The sequence below is a fragment of the Daucus carota genome, chromosome 4 (genome assembly GCF_001625215.2).
Source record: "Daucus carota subsp. sativus chromosome 4, DH1 v3.0, whole genome shotgun sequence".
Taxonomy (NCBI): domain Eukaryota; kingdom Viridiplantae; phylum Streptophyta; class Magnoliopsida; order Apiales; family Apiaceae; genus Daucus; species Daucus carota.
The window spans coordinates 42,102,473-42,124,949 of NC_030384.2; the positions used below are offsets into that span (position 1 = coordinate 42,102,473).

At 35.1% G+C, this 22,477-nt stretch overlaps 3 protein-coding genes and 1 non-coding gene across 4 annotated transcripts; all 4 read right to left on the bottom strand.

Moving 5' to 3' along the window:
* Positions 1-2,943: 2,943 nt before the first annotated feature.
* Positions 2,944-4,159, bottom strand: LOC108217401 (probable BOI-related E3 ubiquitin-protein ligase 2). Its single transcript, XM_017390234.1, has 2 exons — positions 3,812-4,159; positions 2,944-3,435 (listed from the first exon to the last, which is right to left on the bottom strand). Exons 1-2 carry the CDS (start codon positions 4,157-4,159, stop codon positions 2,944-2,946), a joined length of 840 nt encoding a protein of 279 aa, XP_017245723.1.
* A 5,473-nt stretch (positions 4,160-9,632) lies between these two features.
* On the bottom strand, positions 9,633-9,704 carry TRNAM-CAU (transfer RNA methionine (anticodon CAU)). The gene has a single exon. It is a non-coding gene; the product is annotated as a tRNA-Met (tRNA).
* A 1,496-nt stretch (positions 9,705-11,200) lies between these two features.
* LOC108219594 (rac-like GTP-binding protein 5) lies at positions 11,201-14,190 on the bottom strand. The gene is made up of 7 exons (XM_017393107.2): positions 13,734-14,190; positions 12,763-12,850; positions 12,567-12,676; positions 12,397-12,460; positions 11,808-11,872; positions 11,662-11,727; positions 11,201-11,559 (listed from the first exon to the last, which is right to left on the bottom strand). Exons 1-7 carry the CDS (start codon positions 13,830-13,832, stop codon positions 11,458-11,460), a joined length of 594 nt encoding a protein of 197 aa, XP_017248596.1. The 5' UTR covers positions 13,833-14,190; the 3' UTR covers positions 11,201-11,457.
* A 4,498-nt stretch (positions 14,191-18,688) lies between these two features.
* On the bottom strand, positions 18,689-19,276 carry LOC108217402 (uncharacterized). Its single transcript, XM_017390235.1, has one exon. The coding sequence runs from the start codon at positions 19,274-19,276 to the stop codon at positions 18,689-18,691; it is 588 nt and encodes a 195-aa protein (XP_017245724.1).
* Positions 19,277-22,477: the final 3,201 nt, after the last annotated feature.

A 22,477-nucleotide genomic window follows, 5' to 3' on the forward strand; every position in this document is an offset into this window, starting at 1 on the left:
ATTGGATATTAAAATTATTGACAACGTAATAATAACCTAAAGGGTCACACACTTAGAACGTTTAAAGGAGTTTTAATTTAAATTCTGAATTTAAATTAAATGATTAAGTTCGAAATAAATTGTTTAATTGAGCCGGTCTTAATTAAGTAATTAGAATTTCGAATTTAATATTAAAACCTAAATCGGATTAGGTTTGGAGAAGCCCAAATCCGATTAGGGTTTGGCCCATCTATCTCTCTTCCCTATAAATACATAATGATGTATTGTTTTAGGGTTAAGTGTTATAAAATTCGTTTTATTAAAACCCTAGCAGCTCTACATCAAGAGAGAGGCTGCATCCGGCTAGTACCGGCTCCGGTGATCTTTGGCGATCAGACGTTCGTGTGGACTGCTTAGAGACGTGATCCTTAAACCGAGGACTGCGTGGTGATTGCTTGTTCCGGACCTCCATCTTTCGCTAACGTAAAGCTTCAACAAGGTATTATTTCGTATCTCCATGATCAACCATACTTTATAGATGGATCCTCGGGTTAGGATTTCGGAAAATTTTGATTTTACGTCGATTATTCGCTGCGTTTATTGCCCTGAAACCCAACATATAATCCCTGTGATATGACTGTGATATGGCCATCTTATTTGTAGCCTTAATTTTAGCATAGTGTAGCTATGTTATGCCATAATTACAGCTTGGCAATCTTGTATATATTGAGAACAGAAGTAATGAAAGGCACGACAAATATTTCTTTCATGGTATAAGATCCATAAAGGGGCCTCCTCTAACACCTTAAGATTTTAGATGAAATGGTTCTCTACATGGTATCAGAGCTTAGACTCGCGGGAGACTCGAGCTCGACTCCATGTGACCCCCAATATTCTCAGAATTTGTTAAGGACGCGAAGGCAATGTTATGCCCAAAAAGATGGGCGCCCGTGATCCACTCTCGACCCATAAATGAGCTTTCGAGTGAGGGGGAATGTTAGAATATGATCTTGGTAAGCCCTCCTTCTAACACGAGTAGTTTCCGGTAAAACCAAGTAAACCACATACACATCATGTTGAAAAATGTTGTTTTGACTAGCGGATTTGTAACACCCCAGTCCCACATCGGGAAGTGTGAGGATTTTAGTTCAGTTTATAAGCATAAGTACTACTACTAATTGCACCAACAAATCATGATTTTTTGGAGGCCTGTGGTGGGCTTGTGGATATGTTCTCGTGTATAACTTTGAACAAAACAACCAGTGTTGACTTTATTAAAATATTAAATTATTCTCATTAAAGAAAATATTACTTCCTCTATTTTATATTATATGGCGTTTGATTTTGTACACACATTTCAATGTGTCTTGACCGGATCTTTAAAGTTATTATTATATAAGTTTTATTTTATGAATAAAAGTAGGTAAATGATAATATAATTCGGGAAAAGAAAATCTTAAAAAAATCTTAAAACAATAATTTTAAGGATCTAATCAAAATATATTGAAATGTGTGTAAAAAATTGAACATCGAGAATCATCATTATATTTTCAGTTATGGGTCCCACCCATGGGACCCACATGATTGTATCCATGTATATTGGTTGACAGTTGACACAGCAAAACCGGGGGAGTTCCATTTATTTATCCAATGTTGATATTTTAAGGGTCCGTTTGTGAGTTACGTAAAATCAGTTAAGACTTATAAGTGAATAAAGTGTTTGGTAAAAACCGGTATCCGGCCAGCTTCTAACACACCCATACCCCCGATCAACCATCCGGGACACACACCGTGGGTCCATTAATTGTGTTCTTTTCTCTGTGTTTCATTTTTGAAATTAAAAACTCTGTGTTTCAATCTTATTAATGTGTTTTTTGCCTCCTAAATAACTTGCATCGAAATATTTTGGTTTAGATTAACGTGACCAATCAACTTTTTAAGTCGGAATTCTCTACAATTATTAATCACCAACATCCATTTTGCTACAGAACAAAGGGCCGGATAAAGTTGGGTGCACCAGTGAAGTTTCACTCTCATTCTCCTGCTGTGGCACATTGTGGACTGTGGAGTGTGCATTGTGTACTGCTCGGTCAATTACTCCTTCTATCCCAATCATTTCTTTACAGTTTTCTTGTTCTACTACTTTTCCACTTTTACTCTCTTTTTACACTACTTTTACTCAACTATCTCCATTTTATATATTAAAAATTAATGGGTCTTACAATATCACCCACTTTTTTTCTATTTTTTCCACAATTTTATACCTATTTGTTAACCTGCGTGTCCAAATCAAACGTAAAAAATTAGCCATGACGGAGGAAGTATTAATTTCATGCCTGCACTTCCAGTCTAATCCGTATCCATACATTGTTATCACAAGTTTGATTTCTCACTTTAAGTGTTTCCTTTTTCTGCAAAGATCATTTCTAGGAGTATTAATTATCCACACCTCTGATCCAAGTACCTCACTGAGTTGATAATACAAGAAGAGAACACAGTGGAGGCAGCCTGCAGAGTAACACAATTAAACTGCTGGAGTTTTGAAATAATCAAGAAATATTAAGTCCTTGGCAAATCGTTTGTGTCAGCTTTGAGGCATGGACTCAGGAGCCCATTGACACAGTTTCTCAAACAGCCTAATCCATCAAATCACTATCCATATTCATGCATATCTACTCAGGCAAGTACATCTACAATAAGAAACAACGCAATATTCTCCTTAATAGAGACACAACTATTCACTTGTGCATTGTTCATTTCTGCACCAAAAGCTACTACTACAAGCTAGTTTGTAACAGAGACAAGGTTCATAAAAGCCCAAACAGAACATAAAAAGAAAGAAAAAAGGACTAGCTAGTTCTGAACTAAACAGGGCAGGGAATCAAAAGGGGTATTTTAATTCTCACTTCCCTTCCCTCCATTCCACCTTTCTGTCATTTCTTTCTTTTCTTTCTCCTCACCAGATCAGCCTAAGAAGATCTCCATGCTCGCCTTCTTTAAAGATTCACACACTGGGCAGAACTTGACAAGAGCTTCACAGGATTTGCAGCAGCATAAATGCTTGCAGGGGAAAAGAACCACGCAGGAGCCTTGAGCCTGACACACTTTGCACTTACCATACAAGTCCTCTCTGCTTTTGCCCTGGGAGGTTTCACCACATGTGGAATCTGCATCTAATGCGCCACTGTTGAGCATTTGGATCCTCTCCTCAACTTTCTTCAGCTTGTAACTCAGCTCTGCCACCTTGGCTTCTTTCTCCAGAGCCAGTTTCTGCCAGCTTTTCACTTCTGCGTCTGTTTTCACCATGCATTGCTCAATCTCCATGCTTGTTTGTCTTGCTAGAGCCACCTCATTTTCTTTCTTCTGGATCAAACTCACCAGATTTGCAGCATACTTCTCTAGTTGAACCGCTCTTTGCCTCGTTTCTTCTCGCAGAACTGCGTTCAGTCTTTGATTCTATATAAAATTAATATATCCGTGTCAATAAAAAAGAAAATATCTAAAGAGAGGAAAAATCAAATAAAATAACTGAAGCTGACATAAAGCAGAAGACTATCGGAGGCATCAAACATATGTCAAATCCTATCTCACTGTTTGACCAAATCCTATCTCACTATTTGACCATCCCCCTTTTTCATTTAAGTTTTTAATTAATTGTAAAAAATGTTGACATGCAGTATTGCAGTAAATATGGTGTGCATGCAAAACAATATACATAATGTGAATAACTGATACTATAAGTTTAACTGATAATCATTTTGTGTAACTTTCTTATATGAAAAGTAAAAATAAAAGAACATCTATAAGTGAATTTAAAATAATTAATTGAAACCTGCAGGTGAAGATATGCCTCCATGTCTGTTGTTTGCCTATCAAGTTCATAAGCCAAGAACTGAGAGAAGTCCGTGGAGAGGTCAGTTGGTGAAGAGGAGGGGAGGCCAAGTGGTGGAGCCTGATTGGCTGGGCTTATAAAGGGATCATAGACATGATTGAGCTGTTGTTGTGGATTAGTGTATGGCTGCTGATCCTCTGAGAAAATTGCACCACCAATATTAACATCCCCAATTCCCATAAGATGAGGACTCATGAGCCAATCCTGTGAGGCAGTGACAGAAGGCAAGGGTGGCAAGGCCATGAACTGGTCAGAAAGAAACTGATTCTGATTGAAACTCATATCCATGATATTAATTGGTGATCAGAAGAAAGCAGATTAGTAAAGCGAGAGTGAATGTCAACATAGAAAATCTGAGAGGACCAGGGCCTAGATATTATAAAAATATTGAGATGTTGATATGGTTTATGAGTAGCTAGGCTCTATATGTGAACCCACAAGAGGCTGCAAATAGACTCCAAAAGAAAAACTGGCGTTGGGTAGGTTAAAAGCTGGAGGACTCATGCTCATCTTACATCAGAATAGACGCATGACCTTTTGGTTCTTTCCTCTCTAATCTCTCTCCCTTAATCTCTCTCTCTCTCTCTCTGGCTCTCTCTGCATCAATCTAACTACTTTCTCTTAAATGAGAAGCATGCAGGAGGAGCTGTGAAACTGCGCTTTAGGTGGTGGTGGGTTTGTCATTTGGGGCATAACTGACGAAAAGGAGATAGAGATGGGAGTTGAAATGCGTCTGCATGCGGATACGTGTAGTCCAAAATTAAATACGAGTTTGTTCGAATTAAATATATAAGTATAAAATAGGGGCAGTAGCCGTTGTTGATAGGATTTGGCTGCTGCATGGAAAAAGTTGGATTTGTGCACACATAAATAACTAAATATAGGAGTAGAAAAGAGAGAACAAAATGAAGAGAAAAAGCTTGGTTGTCTTGTCGTGGGTTTTGTCAAACCTTGCCAAAAGAAGCTTTAAATTAGGGAGATGGGGAAGAGAGGACGTAGTGCAGATGAATGCAGATTTTGATGACAGATGTTTCTGGTCACAGTTATTATAAGTATATATTCACTGTTATCCATAAGTTTAGACAGACTGCTCCAGCTAGCCAGAGAAATTTCCACGAACTTTTTAGATGAGCTTGTCAGCTTCTAGGCGTTGGGAAATGCTGAAGATAGGTAACTTATGCTTTTTAATACCGGCATTACTTGCGGTAATTCTCTAATTATGGGTGGTTGTTGCAAACACAAGTTTTAGTGAAAAATTGTTTGCTAAATCTTCTAACTGAAAAAACTGCTTTTTCTGCCTGTCCCGTTTTCCAGGAAGCTGTTACAAATTTCATGAAAAAAATTACTTTTTTTACATTACATCTCAAAACAAGCAAATATCAAAAAATTATCAAATCAATTTTTAACAGCACTTCTAATTTTCAAACAAACTCTATATCAATAATTTACAATTGTGCGGGATTTAATTATTATGGTGGTGTTTGGGAAACGTTTATAAACCCAGCTTTTGGGCTTATAAGTTAGAAGCACTTATTTGTACCGTTTGTGTAAAAAGTCGAGAAGCACTTATAAAAGTTAGGATTACTAGCTTTTGTTTCAGGACTTCTACTTCTTTCCCAAACAGTTTAATAATTTATAAGTCTAAACTTGCTTATGACTTCTAATTCACTTTTTTACTTTAAGCAAAAGGTACTTATTTTAAACTCACCCAAACGGTCCCTATTTTTGGAATGATATTCCATAATTTAAATTTATTCCGTGCAAATCTTTTTCAGTCTTGTTGGGCTCAATGTATTTGTAATTATGTTAGAGCCGAGCTCTCGTATTTGTGATGTGTTCTGTCCATATAAGAAAATATACTCTTGGTATCGGGGAAAAAAAAATATCCCCTCCGTTTCAAAATAAGTGTCATGTTGAGATGCAAAAAAACATAATTCTATATATTTCTTTCCAAATTTTTTTTCCTGAAAAAATATACTGTAAATGTTTTATTCATAAAAGAAAATTTTGAAAAATAATATATAGAAGTATTTTTTAACATCTTAAATTACATGAAAAAAGTCAAAGCGCCATTTATTTTGGGACCATGGGTGTAGTTTATAGTAGGACGGATTTAACATGATTTTTTTTGGGGATATCAAGTGAATTTTTAAATATATTTCTATAATTCAAAATCTCTTGAAAATATTTTTTTTCTTTCATTTTTATCACCTCGTGAAAAATTTCTACCATAACATAGTACTCAAAATGATAAAAAGAATTATAGTTTCTAGGAAGACACTACCGCTCATGGACCTACACTAATTTAGTAATTTAAATTATTCAAGTTTCTAGCTTAACGGTTTTCTACTAAATTCAAATTCAATGCACACTCCAATTCAAAAAATTACCGGTAACGACTGTTCAAAATTAATTAAATTTTGTTGGCAAAAAAAATAATTAAATAAATTTTGTTGGAGTTTTCAAGCGTCAGTGATTGGACTTTACAACCTACTTTCTTATCAAAACCAAACCAAACCAAACATACTCGGTATATCCCGCTTAGAGCAGGATCTGAGAAGAGTAAGATGTACGCAGCCTTGCCCTTACCCTTAAAGTAGAGAGACTGTTTCCGTGAAGACCCCCGGCTTAGTGCACAACAAATAAAATAGTGTATGCTATAATAAGAATATAATACCTTAGCCCATGGCCTTCTTCACATGGGACTTACCCAAACATTTTTGATTGGCGCGAATGCATCTGGTAATGACTGAGCTGAACTCTCCCTTAAAACATAACACCATAACCTTCATAATTTCTGTGAGCCACGAGACCTAGTCTCAACTACTCTAATACGCCGTCTCCAATCATTCTTATCTAAAATGTCATATCACCCGTGAGATTTAAGGCTCCCATGTCCAAACTTAATTGATCAGCCTATGTCCGACGAGGCCGACCCCTCTTTCTCTTACCCCGAACCGATATGTGTTCTACTCTCCTAACCGGTGCTGAGTTACATTTACGCCGAACATGTCCATACCAACGTAAACGTCCCTCCCTTATCTTCTTAGAGATAGACTCAACATCTAAAACACGTCGAAAAGTATCATTCGGTATATGATCTGTCATGGTGTTACCACAGATCCAACGCAACATACGCATTTCCGCTGTCTCTAGCCTACGTTCCTGAGCCTTTCTCAATGGCCAGCACTCGGAACCATATAATAATGATGGTCTGATTGCTACACGATAGAATTTACCCTTCAACTTCAAAGTACACTCTTATCACACAACACCCCTGTAGCAGCCCGCCAACAAAGCCATCCTGTCGAAATACGATGTGTAACATCCGCAGAAATATCGCCATTACTCTGAATGATAGAACCCAAGTATTTAAAGGTATTAGTTTGTGGTACACGAGCCTCGCAATACATACAGCAACATCCGCCTCATGAATCTCCTCACTGAAATTGGCCCAGAGATACTCGGTTTTAGAACGGCTCGGACACAACTCATAACCCTCCAACGATATACGCCACTGTTCCAATTTCACATTAACCTCACTTCGAGACTCGGCGATTAACACAATATCATCGGCAAAAAGCATACACCAAGGCACTGGAGCTTGAATGTCACGGGTAATCACATCCAAAATAATTATAAAAAGCAAAGGGCTTAATACCGAATTTTGATGAAGACCCACCTCAATTGGAAGATACTGAGTATCCCCAACGGGTGTCCTAACACACGTCCCCACTGCTGAATACATATCCTGTATGGTCCGAATATACACCTTCGGAACTCCTCGCGCTGCTAAACATCTCCAAAGAACGACCCGTGGTACACTATCATAAGCCTTTTAAAGATCTATAAACACCATATGAAGATCCTTACGACGCTCTCTATATTTCTCCATAAGACATCGAATGAGATAAATCGCCTCAATGGTGGACCTCCCGGGCATAAAACCAAATTAATTCACTGAAATAGTAACAATTCTTCGAATCCTTCGAATACTTTCTTATCAATATTTAAATATTTTTGGAATCTTATTTTTTACCAAACTTTTAAGTAGTCATTAATTTTTTAGGTTTATTATAAAAACGATTAAGTTGTGCGATAGTATGTAAATTTGAAATTATATCCTTATTTTTAAAAACCAAGGCTCTACAAATTCGAATGTTAGAAAGAAATATTAAATCACATTTCTTAATATTTTCAAAAATTATTATTGTTTATATTTTGAACTAAAGTTAATATATCAGCACTAGATATTTAATGGAAATTCATCATAACCACCACTTTTTTTTTTATGATTTTACTGTATTTTAAAATATTTGTAAAAATACGAGTAATTTTTTTGAAAATATATTTGCAAAAATACAATGTGCAACTAGATGCAGGCAGCTTGAGTTAATTGGCATTGCAGGGATTGCAACTTGCAAGTATGGTTGCAAGTATAGTTGCATGCTGTTGCACGGTATTTTTATAAATATTTTCAAGACCCCTCTATCCGTCTCACGGAATGTTTATGTACACTGTTTGCACGCATCTTGAGACCCCTATAAAGTATAATTCCATAACTTTTTTTGAATTTTTTTCATTGAATAAAAGTCTAAAAAAGTCAAACTTTTATTCAGAAAATTTTTTAAAAATATATTATAAAATTATATTTTATAAAAGTTTCAAAATGTGTGGTGAAAAATAACGTAAAGATACTATGGGACACAGAGAGTATTTAGTAATAATTAATATAAAACCTAATTATATTTTGAAAATTGACAGGTTACAATCATATGAATAGAGCATGTTGGATATTTCTTCTCGGTACAACTGTAAACAAGTTTGGACATTGAGTTTTAACTATGATTATTTTTTGTGAAAAATATATTTTAATTAAAATTGATGCAACTCGACTCGAATCAAACCTTAAATGATTAGTCGGGCCAAGTACTTGAACCAGTCACCGGATTTTAGATTATTGTATAAATGTCGTGTTTGGTTCTATTCCATTAGCAGCTACATTATATTCTCAACTCAAGCCAAGTCCTGATGGATCGGTTATGGTGTTTTCTTAGGAACACTTGAAATTAGTCTTGGACTCCTCATTACTTATCTGACAGCAACCACAAAAGCAGAAAGAAGATTAGATTTAGGCTGCTAAATTACTAAAAAATCTGCTCAATTTATAAAAATCTAGTCTCTGTCCCATTTCTGCCTGTTTCAATTTTAGCAAGTAAGATGGATGTCACAAACAGTCTCATTGCAAGCGCTCATGCTTAAAATTCCTGTTTCAAATCTGGTTCCACAGACCGGTCCGAATAACCGATCAATGAGCTTCCTATTGCTGAAAATGGCTGTTTCCAAGACAAAATTCAAACATGAGTGTGGAGAAATCATGCAAAGCTCGCTGGTGTCAGAGGACTTACTGTCTCTCATGGCAGCTCTGCTTCATTGTCAAAGGCTCAATACTCCTCTCTGTGAGTCCGAGATTTTTTTGCACTACCATATCCAGTCCTTTTCTAATATTTCTGATCCTACCAGTTTTTTTTTGTGAGGAAAAGATTTTCGCCTTTGGAGTATCTTGGCAGAAGGTAACCCATTGTATTTAAGTTAATCAGCATCTGAATTTCAACATTAGCTATATGAATTGATTCGTATAACTTCTGTACAGGGAAGGATTTAGAAGTATGAAGCAACAAAATTACAAAGTACTGCCACACAAGCAGTTAGAAACTCAGAAAAGGAGGCGGGCCAGAGCTTAACAAAAGAGAAAAACAACTATCAGAGCCAGGTTTCGATCCTGGGACCTGTGGGTTATGGGCCCACCACGCTTCCGCTGCGCCACTCTGATTCTTGTTTAAAGGCGTCAAATGAAATACATAACCCAAAATTGTGTACTCCACCTCATCCATAAACGGGTTTTGGCCCCATATAACCATATTTAGCTTCAAAATGCCCTAAATAACCAAATACCCGGAAGATGGCCCTCAATAACCAATAGAGACGTTTTTGGAGTAGCGTTTTTGTTAAAACAACAAAAACGCTACATCGTGTAGCGTCTTAGTTGAATAATTACTTTAAAACGCTACATCGTGTAGCGTCTCAGTTAAATAAATATTTTAAAACACTAAAACGCTACACGTAAAAGCGTTTAAGTGTTTATATTTTTGTTAAATTTCAAAACGCTACTTGTAGTAGGGTCTTATTAAGCGATTAATTCAGTCTTTCTAAAACCCAAACCTAAACCCTAAATGTTAACGGTTATAAAATTATCATTCTGCCAGCGTCTCGGCTTCAGGGCCTTCGGCCCTTCAGCCTCGCTTAATTAGGGTTTAGGCTCGAGGGAGTAGGGCCTACCGGCCCTACACCCTCAATCCTAAACCCTAACCGTCGGCCAATTTATATAAAGTATGAATTAATCTTTCTAAAACCCAAACTTAAACCCTAAATGTTAACGGTTATAAAATTATCATTCCGCCGGCGTCTCGGCTTCAGGGCCTTCGGCCCTTCAGCCTCGCTTAATTAGGGTTTAGGCTCGAGGGAGTAGGGCCTACCGGCCCTACACCCTCAATCCTAAATCCTAATCGTCGGCCAATTTATATACAGTATGAATTAATCTTTCTAAAACCCAAACCTAAACCCTAAATGTTAACGGTTATAAAATTATATATAAATTTATGAATAATTGTTTTTTGTTTGAAATATATATATATTCTGATAAAAGTAAAAACGCGACTCCGTGTAGCGTTTTCCGTTATAGTAAAATGTGAAAACGCTGCACGATTTAGCGTTCCGCTGTAACATAGAAAACGCTATTTCATTTGCGTCTCTTTTGGTCATTGAGGGCCAATATTTTGATATCGGTTATTTAGGGCAATTTGACTCTAAATCTGGTTATTTGGGGCCTTTTTTCTCCATCATAAACTCATAACTCAATTTCCTTATCATAAAGCAATGATAGTTGCGTCAAAAAAAAAACAATGATAATATTTTGCACTTGGGAATATGACAATATATTCTTTAAATGTAAATTTTTATTTAGCAAAAATAAACACAATTTTTACAACAGAAGTATTAACAGAAATGTGCCATTATAATCAGCGAAAAATATAAAACGAAGAAAGAATGTGCCTTTACAACCCACAAGGAATGGTTGCATCTGCCTTCATCTAGTCCAGCTTATCAGACTCACAATGTAGTGAGCACAGTCTACTAAAAAATGGTAGACTTGCCTTCTAGAATATAAGACATATCAATTTCTTTTTCAAATGAAAGGCATTTATAGCTAAAGGTGTAACATGTTTATGTCACTGATTTCACATAAATAAAAACGCATCAAATCAACGGTTGTTTACAAACATCATAACACATAATGGCAAGACAGAACGACAGAATAGTTACAAATTGTCTGGGTATTGGTTAAAAGATTACACAGAGCATACCACCCGATGGATGAACTTTAATCTATGAAATATTGAAATCATTAGAGACTATACATAATTGCTTGTAATGTTTTGGTGGAGCAAGGGAAAACATTAAGTTCTACATGCGGAAATAATGAACTTAGATGGTAAATCCACTCGATAGTCCTAATAAGTCCTTGATCACAATATTGAACAAGCCTTTTGGCCCTTCTTCTTCTTCTTCTTTTGCTTAGGTGGTTGCAGCACTACCTTGATAGCCGCATCAAAAACTGCCTTCACATTCTGCAGCACAATGAATTAATATCTTTGTTAATACACAGCGAATTGCCTGGCCACCTATTTAAGAAAGATAGATATAGTTAATTAATGACTAGGATCACGGACCTGCTGTGTCTTTGAACTACATTCAATGTATGCAGGAGCCCCGATCAGTTTCTTCAAATCCTCTCCCTATTATAGTTTACAAAGTCAAAAACTGATACATCCCAAACGGTAAACAGTACGTAAATCAGGGATTATGAAGTCCTTACTTGAGCTGAAGTAATGGGCACTGCACCAGGATGGTCTACAAAGAACTGCTTGTCATCCCTCAGATCTGCAGGCAATGATAACAGAGGAATAAAAAACTCTTTAACCTGTTGCTTGTTGAGGGTGAGGATGTACAGCAATACTTCAAGTTGGTCCTTTAATATATTGGTCTATGTCATTTAAGATATACTTGTTTGGCAGACTGGTACTTTGTCCAATTCTGTAAAAGCTAGACCTGACCATGTCTAGTTGTCATTCCCTCCCATACAATGTTCATGCAAGAAGTAAAAGATAGTGGAGGCAATCCTCCCATGATATATCTAGTGGTCATTCACTCCCATAACAAATCCAGTTGTCATTCTCCCCCATACAATATTCATTCAAGAGTAGAAGATAGTTGTTGCATTCCCTCCTATAGTATATCTAGTTGTCATTCCCTCATTTTCAGTGTTCATTTAAGAGTAAAAAATAGTGGTAGCATTCCCTCCCATAGTTATCTAGTTGTCATTCCCTCCCATACAATGTTCATTCAAGAGGAAAAAATAGTGGTGGCACAACTTAAAGATAAGAAAGGATGAGAGGTGGTCATACCAAGCTTTGTTCCGACAAGAATTATGGGAACTCCAGGTGCATAATGCCTGAGTTCTGGAATCCACTGAACATAGAAATAACAAAAAAAATAAGAAAAAACAGATGCAATTATTACTATACAATATACATATAGAATTTAGGAAGCATATAGATTAGGAATGTTCTCTGACCTTCTTAGCAACATTTTCATAGCTAGCTTTGCTTATCAGAGAAAATGCGAGGAGAAATACATCTGCTCCGCGATAGCTCAAAGGTCTCAATCTATTGTAATCTTCTTGACCTATTATTAAAAAATAATTCAGCAGAATAATCTTTTAAGGAAAACAGTTCAACCTAAAGTCAAAAGACATGTCTTGGTATAGTTACCAGCAGTATCCCATAAACCAAGGTTAATGGTGCTCCCATCTACAACTACGTTGGCACTGAAATTGTCGAAGACAGTTGGAACGTAATCCTGAGAAGGAGGAAGTTGACAAAAGTTAGCAATCTTTTCCGTACATTCTTGGCACATAATATCAACTTCATTTCCACATCACATGCTGTGATGCTGATTAGTTTATAATCATCATTTTGATACGAAAATCGCATTCCAGATCAATTGAGTAATCAAAAATTACACTTCACCGCCGAATGACAACAATATAATTTTTTTTGCTGAAATTGAAAACATCCCCAATGTTCGAGTTATTGACTATCTTCGGCACATATTTGTCCTCAAATGTGTAATCTTTACTTCTTTGTAATATGATAGAGATCTTTCAATATCTGAACTGAATTGTTTTTCCAAGTGCAGTAATTCAGATACTAAAAATAACGAAAATTCACCCTTTCTCTATGAAGGGTCACGAATAATCAACAAGATTTTCGGCGTTAAAACAAATTGCCTGGCCACTTAGAAACAGATTACATAATCCCCTTCCGTAAAAATGTTATACCATTCCCGAATCCAGATTATAAAACCCTCTACTAGTCTACTTCCCACCAAAATGACAGATCCATAAAACTCCATCCTTGTAATCCATCAAAATTCACCAGCAAACACATATTTTTATATGCTCCCAATATTGTCTGGAATCAATTGACTCACTTAAAGTTCATTTTGGTACCCAACAGACCCCTTGTATCATATTTCCTCCTAATAATCATGTATGCTATATACAACAACAAGTACAATTGGTAAAACAAACAATCACATAAATGGGGGACTAACCTACATTTCCAAAACTGAAAAAACAAATAAAAAAATCTTGCACACAATAAACAATCAAATCAAGAGTTCAATCAAGTGAGTAAAAAGACTAAAAGATGCAAACTTTGAGAAGGGGGAAAAGACTAACCGTGGGGAAAGTGTTGCTGGTGTAGGAAATGAGCAAACAAGTCTTACCAACAGCACCATCACCAACAGTCACACACTTTATGAACCTTGAAGCACTCATCTCTTTCAGATCTTCCTTTTCAACTTAAAAATAAGTACTCTTTTGGTTCTTGTGTCCTGTTTCTTGAATCTATAAGCCTTGAACACAAGATAATGTTTGTTTCTATTATAGAACAAAACTACAAAACCCACCCTGCAAATCTTGTGAGCCCAAAATGGAAAGAAAGGAAGTGAAATAGGCCAGCAAAAAGGGGGCAAATGATCACAGAAACACAAACCCCTGAGAGCTAGAGAATGAAAGAGAAGAAGAAAAGATTGAGGGACCAAATGCAAACGGCTGGCCCCACCTCCGAAACAAGCCAACCTTTTGCCAGCTACCTCTATTACTCCAACTTGCTGCCTCTAATCAATTTCTGCCTGCTGTTTCAATTTATGCCTGCTGTTTAGAGCTTGTTTAGTACTAATTCTTTTTTCGGTAAAAAAATTAAATTCCAGTTCAAATCTGAAATATAATATTGAAGAGGCGTTATAATGATTTAAAAAATGTTTCACTGATTTCAATTTTTAATAATGTGTTTTACTCTTATTATAAATTTAATATTTTATTATTAATTTTTTTTATTAAAAGAATGGAAGTAGGGAGAGAATGAGAATATATGTAATACTTATTAAAAAATTAAAATAGAGCAAGGAGACAAGTGTTTTAAAACTAAGACTTGAAAAGATTGTTTTAATGAACATTACTAGTATATTGATGATATTGATGAATCAAGTTTTTTTTTATATCAAATATCCTAAATTAAAATTTAAGACAACATATAAAATCCTTCTCAAAAAAAAAAAAGACAACATATAAAATATTTCTTCTGACTTGTTCTAAATTGATACCATGATTTATACAAATTTAAATACTTAGCGGTGATCACTGAATAGTTCTATGTTAATATATATGATTCATTTATTCCGAAAAGATGTTATTTATATATACTCATAATATATGTAATTATATATCCTGTTTTATAAAATTATTCATTTCTAGATTTTTCTGAAAACATCAGATTTAACTAGTACACTAACACGCATATAAAAATATAAGTCACAATTACTCTGATTTCAATTATATTGTTAAATTTTTTAATTAAATGATTTCAACAAATTAAATTATTAATATAATTATTTCAAATTAATATATTAATTTCTCTAGCCAAATCATTTCAAATTAACATATCAAATAGTATCATCTCATTTTGTACCTGATTTAACAAGTAATATTGCTCGTGTTATTGCGTCTCTAATGAGTTCGCTTGTTTGTTTATCAAATTTCACAGACTCACAAGCCGAATTTACACACACAAAATCTACCCCATAAAACTTGGCATTGTTTTAGAAAAATTTATAAGCAGACGTTCAAATTGTTATGTTGATCAGAAAAGATATATTAGCTTACGATTCCTGATTCACCGACCGAGAACAATTGCCCAGCTGCTCAGGTAATGTTAAGCGACAGTAATTCTAAAAATACAGTACACGAGAATCTCAATCGCTTGCGAAATCTCTGTACATGTGCCACTATCTACTATCTAGACTAAGAATGTACATGCTTCAAAAAAAATGCCAAGAATTTATGCTTATAAGTAGTTTTCAGTCATGACAAAATCGGCTTAATAATGAAGATTTTGACGGTGTTGGATTTGTTTAATTGCAAAATATATATATCTGCCCAGAAAATAAACAAAGAATTAAGGCGTGTCACTTTATAATCTCTTAATGATGATGTGTTGGCGTTATACCTACTCCAAAACTCCAGTTAATTAGCAAGAGGCGGCCCCTCAACGTGCAGAATTATTGCCATACCATCAATAAGCATGATATCGTATATTTCAGGATGGAATATATGTGCTGTTTTCTAATCATATATGAGGGTAGTCTGCATCACTGCATGAGCAGCGTACCTGCAGACTGCAGTATGTTTTCCAATCTTTCGTTACAAGTGATCTAATCTGTCATTTTAGCCTAGTGAATATTATGCAAGTGATCTTGGTGGCAGAAGTGAAAACGAGTATTCATAGTTATGCAATTCATCTTGCCTGGAGAAAATGGTGACTAACGGACTGAAAAGCCAAGATGAATGACTTCCGGCAGAACGAACTGATGAAAATATTGATCTGTAAACGGAATAAGTATGTACGTATATTTTATTACTGCTAAATATTGGTAGAAGGTAGAAGGAGAATTTACGAGAATGAAAAATAGATTTTCGTGCCATTTTAATAATTATAGGGACGGGTTTGACTTGGGTGATTGAGAAAGGGAAAGCAAAATACTTAAAAATTTAACTCATTAAAAATGTCATTCCTTTTAAAATGCGTGTATGAAGGCTTGTCCCAAGGATAAATTACTTGGGGGCATAAGAGTTTTTTTTACTTAGATGACAAATTTTTTTGGATAAGATTTTTATGGAACCATCATTATTTACAAGACTGAACTTAATAAAAATATTTTAATTAATCAAAAATAATTATTAATATGCGAATATCACAGACATCCGAAAAATCGATTACTATTTATTATCAACGAATGGGTGGCATGTGTGCTGCAGACTGTAGTTAGCTATTATGATGACCACCTAATTGTCCTTAAATTGTTTCACCACTTTTGAAGGAATTCGAGTTGTTCATTTATAGACATGTAGCTAAGAAGCTGGACCATGCAATATCTCCCGAGTCTTAGTTCTATTACAGAATAAACACGGCACGGGCCATCGACCACTTGTGACCTGTGGTGGAGGACCATTGACATAACTGATATCTGTTGTGACTGTGATTTCAATTTTCTGTCGTATGTTATTTGGAGGTTGATAATAAATCTAAGCTTTTTATGGACTGCATGTTTATATTAAAGCTGAATCCAAGGTATAACTGATCACATTGAGTGAACTTATATATATATATATGGACGAAAGCAAGCTCAATTAAAACACAAAACGAAAGATATATATGCATATATAAAATAGATTTTAACATCATTTTTCAAATAATGAATTACAAAACATATCCCTCCAGTTCTAAACTCATCAACGTCAGGAACCCGGCCTTTCAAACTCAGACTTTTGCAGCCTTGCAAATCTATCTTTATTGCTGGTCATCACGGTGATTTGTGATTCTACATTAATTTTTTGGTACAACAAACTAAGTTGATGTTATATCCAAACTGCTGAATACTCGATCGGTAAATTAAATTTATAAAAGTTGAATATTTGCTGTACTAAACTTGAATGCAGTTGAATTCAGAAGAGATCGGTTTCTTTTGTTTCAAAATTTTTTTTTAATGAAAGAAAATTCTATTTTAACTCAAAGTCGAATCAAACACAAGTGTCTCAACAAAGTTTGTGGAGGAGACCTAAACACATTTGCTGGCATTTGAACAGGAACTGATTGAAATGATCTACTTCTCTTACGGAGCATTAATCTGAAAGCCTCCAGAATGCTACCAACTTGCCGGTGATAGTGCAAATTTCTCTGCAAAGCAATCACCAGAAATAGCGCATCACACTCGATCACTCACCATGATGCTTCCTCGACCACCTCATGTTTCTATCCCCATAAAACGTCCTCTGTGACCTCTTGCCACCATGCCTATTGAAAAGGAGTTTACACCCGTGAAGCCAGAGGGGTCGACGTGAACTTTTAACTGACCCTCAGCGCGAGCGGCGAGATGTGTCCACTTAATCTCCCCTGCACATTGCTGGTATTACACCCAAACACCGAGTAGATGCATGGCCTGTTCTTCCTCACAGCATCCCTCCATGCATTCTGAAAACAGTCCTGACCGGTGTTATTTGTTTAGCTTCCCACACTCTTTTCTTATATCCTCTTCATAATCCAAAGGTTCTTACTCTCGTCCTTTTCTTCTTTAAAACAAATTTGAACTTCTAGAACGCAACTTCACCAGATATACTAGAAACCAAACAAATCTTCAGTAAACCCAAAGACGAAAGATTAGTGCATAATACAGATGATTTGAAATACTGTTTTTTCATTAGCAATCACTTTTTATCGACTTTAATCTCATTAATGATAACTATTCATGTATCTAAAGAAATTCCCATCAATGAAAATCTTTCGATCTAAATAATTAAGATTAATTATTTAAAACTCATTTGAAATACATGTTAATGTCATTTTCACCCATGAGTTTATACATCTCATTCATTAAAATTATTTTCGAAATAATTATAATTTTAACATATATATTTTTATTTTTGTTGTTGCCGTATGAAATAATGTAAATGGCATTGCATCAAATGAGATCCAAACGATGCAGGGAGTTTATGTGAACGAGAGTACACATGGGACAACTTCGTTGTCATGTGCTAAAGCAGAAATTATCTATCAAGTCTCATTCAAATGAGATAAAAAAAAAAAAATCAGATCATTAAGTTTTATATAGTTGAACTTGAACAATTCTTCCTCAAATTCTAAAACGGGTGGAACTTTAACTTTAAGTTAAAAAAAGGAACTCCCACTACAAGAAAACTGTTAATAGACATCATAGGTCAGACATCGGTCAGATTTGCCGCCGATGTTAAAAATGTTTTTAACATCACCCCTTCTAGAGGCGATGTCTTTAGCAATTTAAGACATCAATGAAATTTAAACCGATGTCTAAAATATTGAAAGTAACAAAGTACAAAGTTTGAAATTAAATCAAAGTACATATTCATATTATGCACCTCATCTTATAAAAGCAGATGAGGATCATAATATCTTTTTAAACAGAAATGAAAATACATTAAACATTTTAAGAAATGCCATCCTTTCCATAACAGGATCAAATACATAACCCTAGGCATAGCATAGGCATACAGTGACAACAAAAACAGCACTGTAGCATTCATATATCAACCCTGATGATTATTCAAGGCAGATGCAAAATACGGCGGAGGCCGTTGGTAGCTCCGTCGTCAACCACCGCAACAGCAGGTGAGTTAGCAGCGAGCTTAGGCCGGATCGAAAAAGTCGGCAAGGGCAAGCTACTGGGAGGAGGAGACACAACAGTGGACGCCACAAAATCAATCTCTTTAATATTAACAGTGTTAGACTTACCTGAGAACAGAACCTTGGGAACATCCTTGGGCTCGGGTCCTAATCTACGGGCCGGCAATACAGGCCCGGTCTTCTCTCTCTTTGGACCAGCACCGGAGAAGTTTGACTTTTTAACGGAGAGAGATTGGTGCCTGGTGAGTTTGTTGTTGACTCTTTTGTTATTGTTCTGGTAGGGATTTGGGATCGGGAGTGGGAGTAGAGGCGGCTGCTGATGGTGGTAGTGATGAGCGCGTGGATCCATCGGAGGCGGCGGACCTTGGAATGAGAACGGCGGCGTGTACGGTGCAGCGCCGCCGTTGAAGCTTGCGAAAGGAAAAGTAGGGTAGGGAAAAAACTCCGATGGATGTGCGCTCATGTGGCGATCGAGTTTCCTGTTGTGGTGCAACATGACGGCCTCCATGTTAACAAGATTTGATTAAGTGAAATAATTAGATGTTCGATCTTAACTAAAAATCAGATCGAATTTTAGATATTGAATTGAAGAATGAGCAAAGAAGCTCGAATTGCTTCGATTAATAGATCTCTAAGTTATGTGTGGAGATTAAGAAAAGGCTCAGCCGGCCTAAGATGATAGGGGAGAAGGTGAAGTCCAAGGAAATGTGATAGGAGAGGTGTTTATATAGAGTAATCGAAGATATTAACTTGTATTTTTTATTTACTTACCTCATTTAGTATTGCATGAGGTAATTACGAATTATTATACGACTCTGTATTAAAAATATTAAATAATTTCATTCGCAAATGCCGTATATATTATTAAATAATCTGATACTAAAATGTGGACCGGTTGGCTTTGTCGGGTTAGGGCGGGTGAAAAAAAAGACACTGTTGTTGGGCGGCAACCGCCTATGGGAAGATGACCGTCGGATTAATCATTGAAGACTAAAGAAAAGAGGCTTTCAAACGATTGTGACCGTTGATTATGTTTTAGCCAGAAATTCCTCGCAAATGTTTTGGGAGAAGAATCTCAAAAAAGGCTGGCGATCTCATGTATTATTTATTACATGTGAAATTAATCAACGAGGTTAGGACTTGGGAAACATCGGTTAGGTGCAAGTGTGATTCGATCTTGATCATTATAACAAGTTTGGTTATTATAATTTATTATAATGTTAATTAAAAATACTATACTTCTCAAACTTGCTGGGTCATGGAATTGAATTTTTGGGATTTCTAGTTTATTAATTAATACGTTACCTCTCAATCTCTCATTTTCGCATGCAAAAGTTGATAGCGTAGGATTTGAAAATAGGAGCGGCGAGTATAGGAGGCCGGTTGGTTTCATGTTTAATTGGTCAAAGTTAATTCGGAGTAACTTTATAGGCAGCAGGATTGAATATAAGAGGGGTGAGTGAATATTTTTTATATTGTTTTTTTAGTGTGTGCTCATAGGCACATGCTAAGCGCCAAATTTTACAAATTTAGAAGATTTTGATTGGTTCTCATATCTTCATAACGGTGGATCCCCTCAAATACAATAACCACACCAATCAAAACTTCCTATACATATCAAATTTCGCGCTTAGCATATGCCCATTGGCGCACACTATACAAACCCTTTTTATATATATACTATAAAATTACCTAAAATCAATGAGTTATTGTTTATCCTGAATTGACATACTTAAAAAAATTAAAAAATTCATAACTTGCTAGTGTTCTTATAACTTATCAATTGATGTGATACTTAATTAACAAATACTACAACTTCCTTCCTCTATTTTTATTTTATAAACCGTTTGATTTTTTTACACATTTTCCATATGTATTTTGATCATTTAGTTAAAAATGTTATTTTTTGTAATTAAAAATGTAGTCAAAATTATAAAGTTAATCAGAATAAAACTTCAGATAACGTAAAAATGTGTATAAAGATAAAAATAACTTGTAAAATAAAACGGGGGAGAATATATCATAGTTGCATCTAACAAAATATTTAAAAATGTGTAACAAAATGAAAATTACTAGGAAAGAATACTAAACCGTATTTGTATACCAAGACTAGGTTAGTAATTACTACCGTACCTTCCTGCTGGTTTCTTCGCTGGCTTGCCAGTTTTTAACTACACACAAAGCTACCGTATCTGCATATATCCTTTTAAAGGAAAATGATCACGACACTAATTAATAAGTGTTCATCAAGCTTAAATATAAATTTTCCTTTTATATTACCCCAATTGCATAGCTCTGTTGAGCATCTTCTCGGTATATGTCCAACAGAAAAGAACAAGGAGACTAGGAGAGAGAGTTCGAAAGTATCTTTATGTAATCGATATCGATATGATCAACCAAACTTCTTGATTATTAAGAAAAAAAAGAGAGCAGCACTGCTGGAACATTTGTTGATGTAAAACAAAGTTTTGAATCATGAAAAGATGTGGAAAATATCTAGGGAAATGACGTGAAAGTTGTTTATGGCCACTAGTTATGCACCGTCCACAACTTTAATATACACCATTGCCGATCAACAAAGTAAGTGCAAGTAATTATATAACCACGTTATGGGCATATACATAAATATGCAGATCTTCTGCCTCCTACTTCGTATAGTATAATATACTACTAGTATGTGCTTTACTGACGAGGATTTACTTACTTTAGAATGTATACAACAATACTTACAATATTATTTTTTGATTTTTATGTTAAAATTAGAGATTAGATTTTATACAAAAAAGTATATTTATTTAAAATAAGTGCAAAAGTTAATGGCACGGAATTATGAAAATAATGGCATGTTGATTTGTTTATTTCGGCAAATTTGTTAAATTGTTAATTATTTTCACCTTAATGCATAACTTCTGGTAATATAAAAAGTGTTCGGGAAACACATTTTTATAGAAGTTGATACAGCAATACAAAGGTTATAAGCAGCCAGTACAAATACTTTAAAAAAAAGAAAAAGACGATGTCTGTTGAAAGAGACTTCATATATATTTTGTTAAATTATCTATAAACATATATGATATAACAATTTATCTGATCTTATAGATATTATATTGTTTTGGCAAATCTTACTGCTCCCCTAAGCAATCTGCGAGCTCAACGGGAGGCAAAGGAGGCAAAACTTAACAGTAGTTGGTCATGAAAAGTTTTAAAAGCCATGGTTCATGCACGGATTAGTGAACATGCATGATTAAAAAAGGATGGTCGGTGCTGGGCATCTGATCTGATAACTTATTTATTTCCACGGTTACATTAATATTAATTTGGGATAATGGCAGAGATTATTAAATGACAGTGTTGAATAATCTTTTTATATGTTGTTTATCGGATTTTATCCTCACAGCGAAGATCACAGACAGTTACGTGCGAAATGCATCTTTCGTTATAGTATTTTCCTAGTCAAGAACATGCAGTGTGTGCTTTTTATAAACGCCTCATCATTTTCTTTTTGTTTGTTCCAAAAAAGAATATTCATGTTTTATTATCTCTAATAGTATTTTTATTTTACCCTTTATTGAATATTTTAATTTTTCTTCTATCCAACTTATTTTGTCATTTTGACCAAATTTAAGTCAACCTGATCAATTTTATGATATATATTATATTAAATATGTCACTATTTTTCAAATTATCACCATAAATTATAATTATTTAT

Bases quoted from the DNA above. Each gene is read 5' to 3' on its own strand.
- LOC108217401 (XM_017390234.1), bottom strand. From the start codon at position 4,159: ATGGATATGAGTTTCAATCAGAATCAGTTTCTTTCTGACCAGTTCATG. The intron at 3,436-3,811 runs GTTTCAATTAAT...AATTTTATATAG, and splicing joins AGGCATATCTTCACCTGCAG to AATCAAAGACTGAACGCAGT.
- LOC108219594 (XM_017393107.2), bottom strand. From the start codon at position 13,832: ATGAGTGCTTCAAGGTTCATAAAGTGTGTGACTGTTGGTGATGGTGCT. The intron at 11,873-12,396 runs GTATGACCACCT...CATTGCCTGCAG, and splicing joins TCTTGTCGGAACAAAGCTTG to ATCTGAGGGATGACAAGCAG. The intron at 11,560-11,661 runs GTCCGTGATCCT...ATTGTGCTGCAG, and splicing joins GTAGTTCAAAGACACAGCAG to AATGTGAAGGCAGTTTTTGA.
- LOC108217402 (XM_017390235.1), bottom strand. From the start codon at position 19,276: ATGGAGGCCGTCATGTTGCACCACAACAGGAAACTCGATCGCCACATG.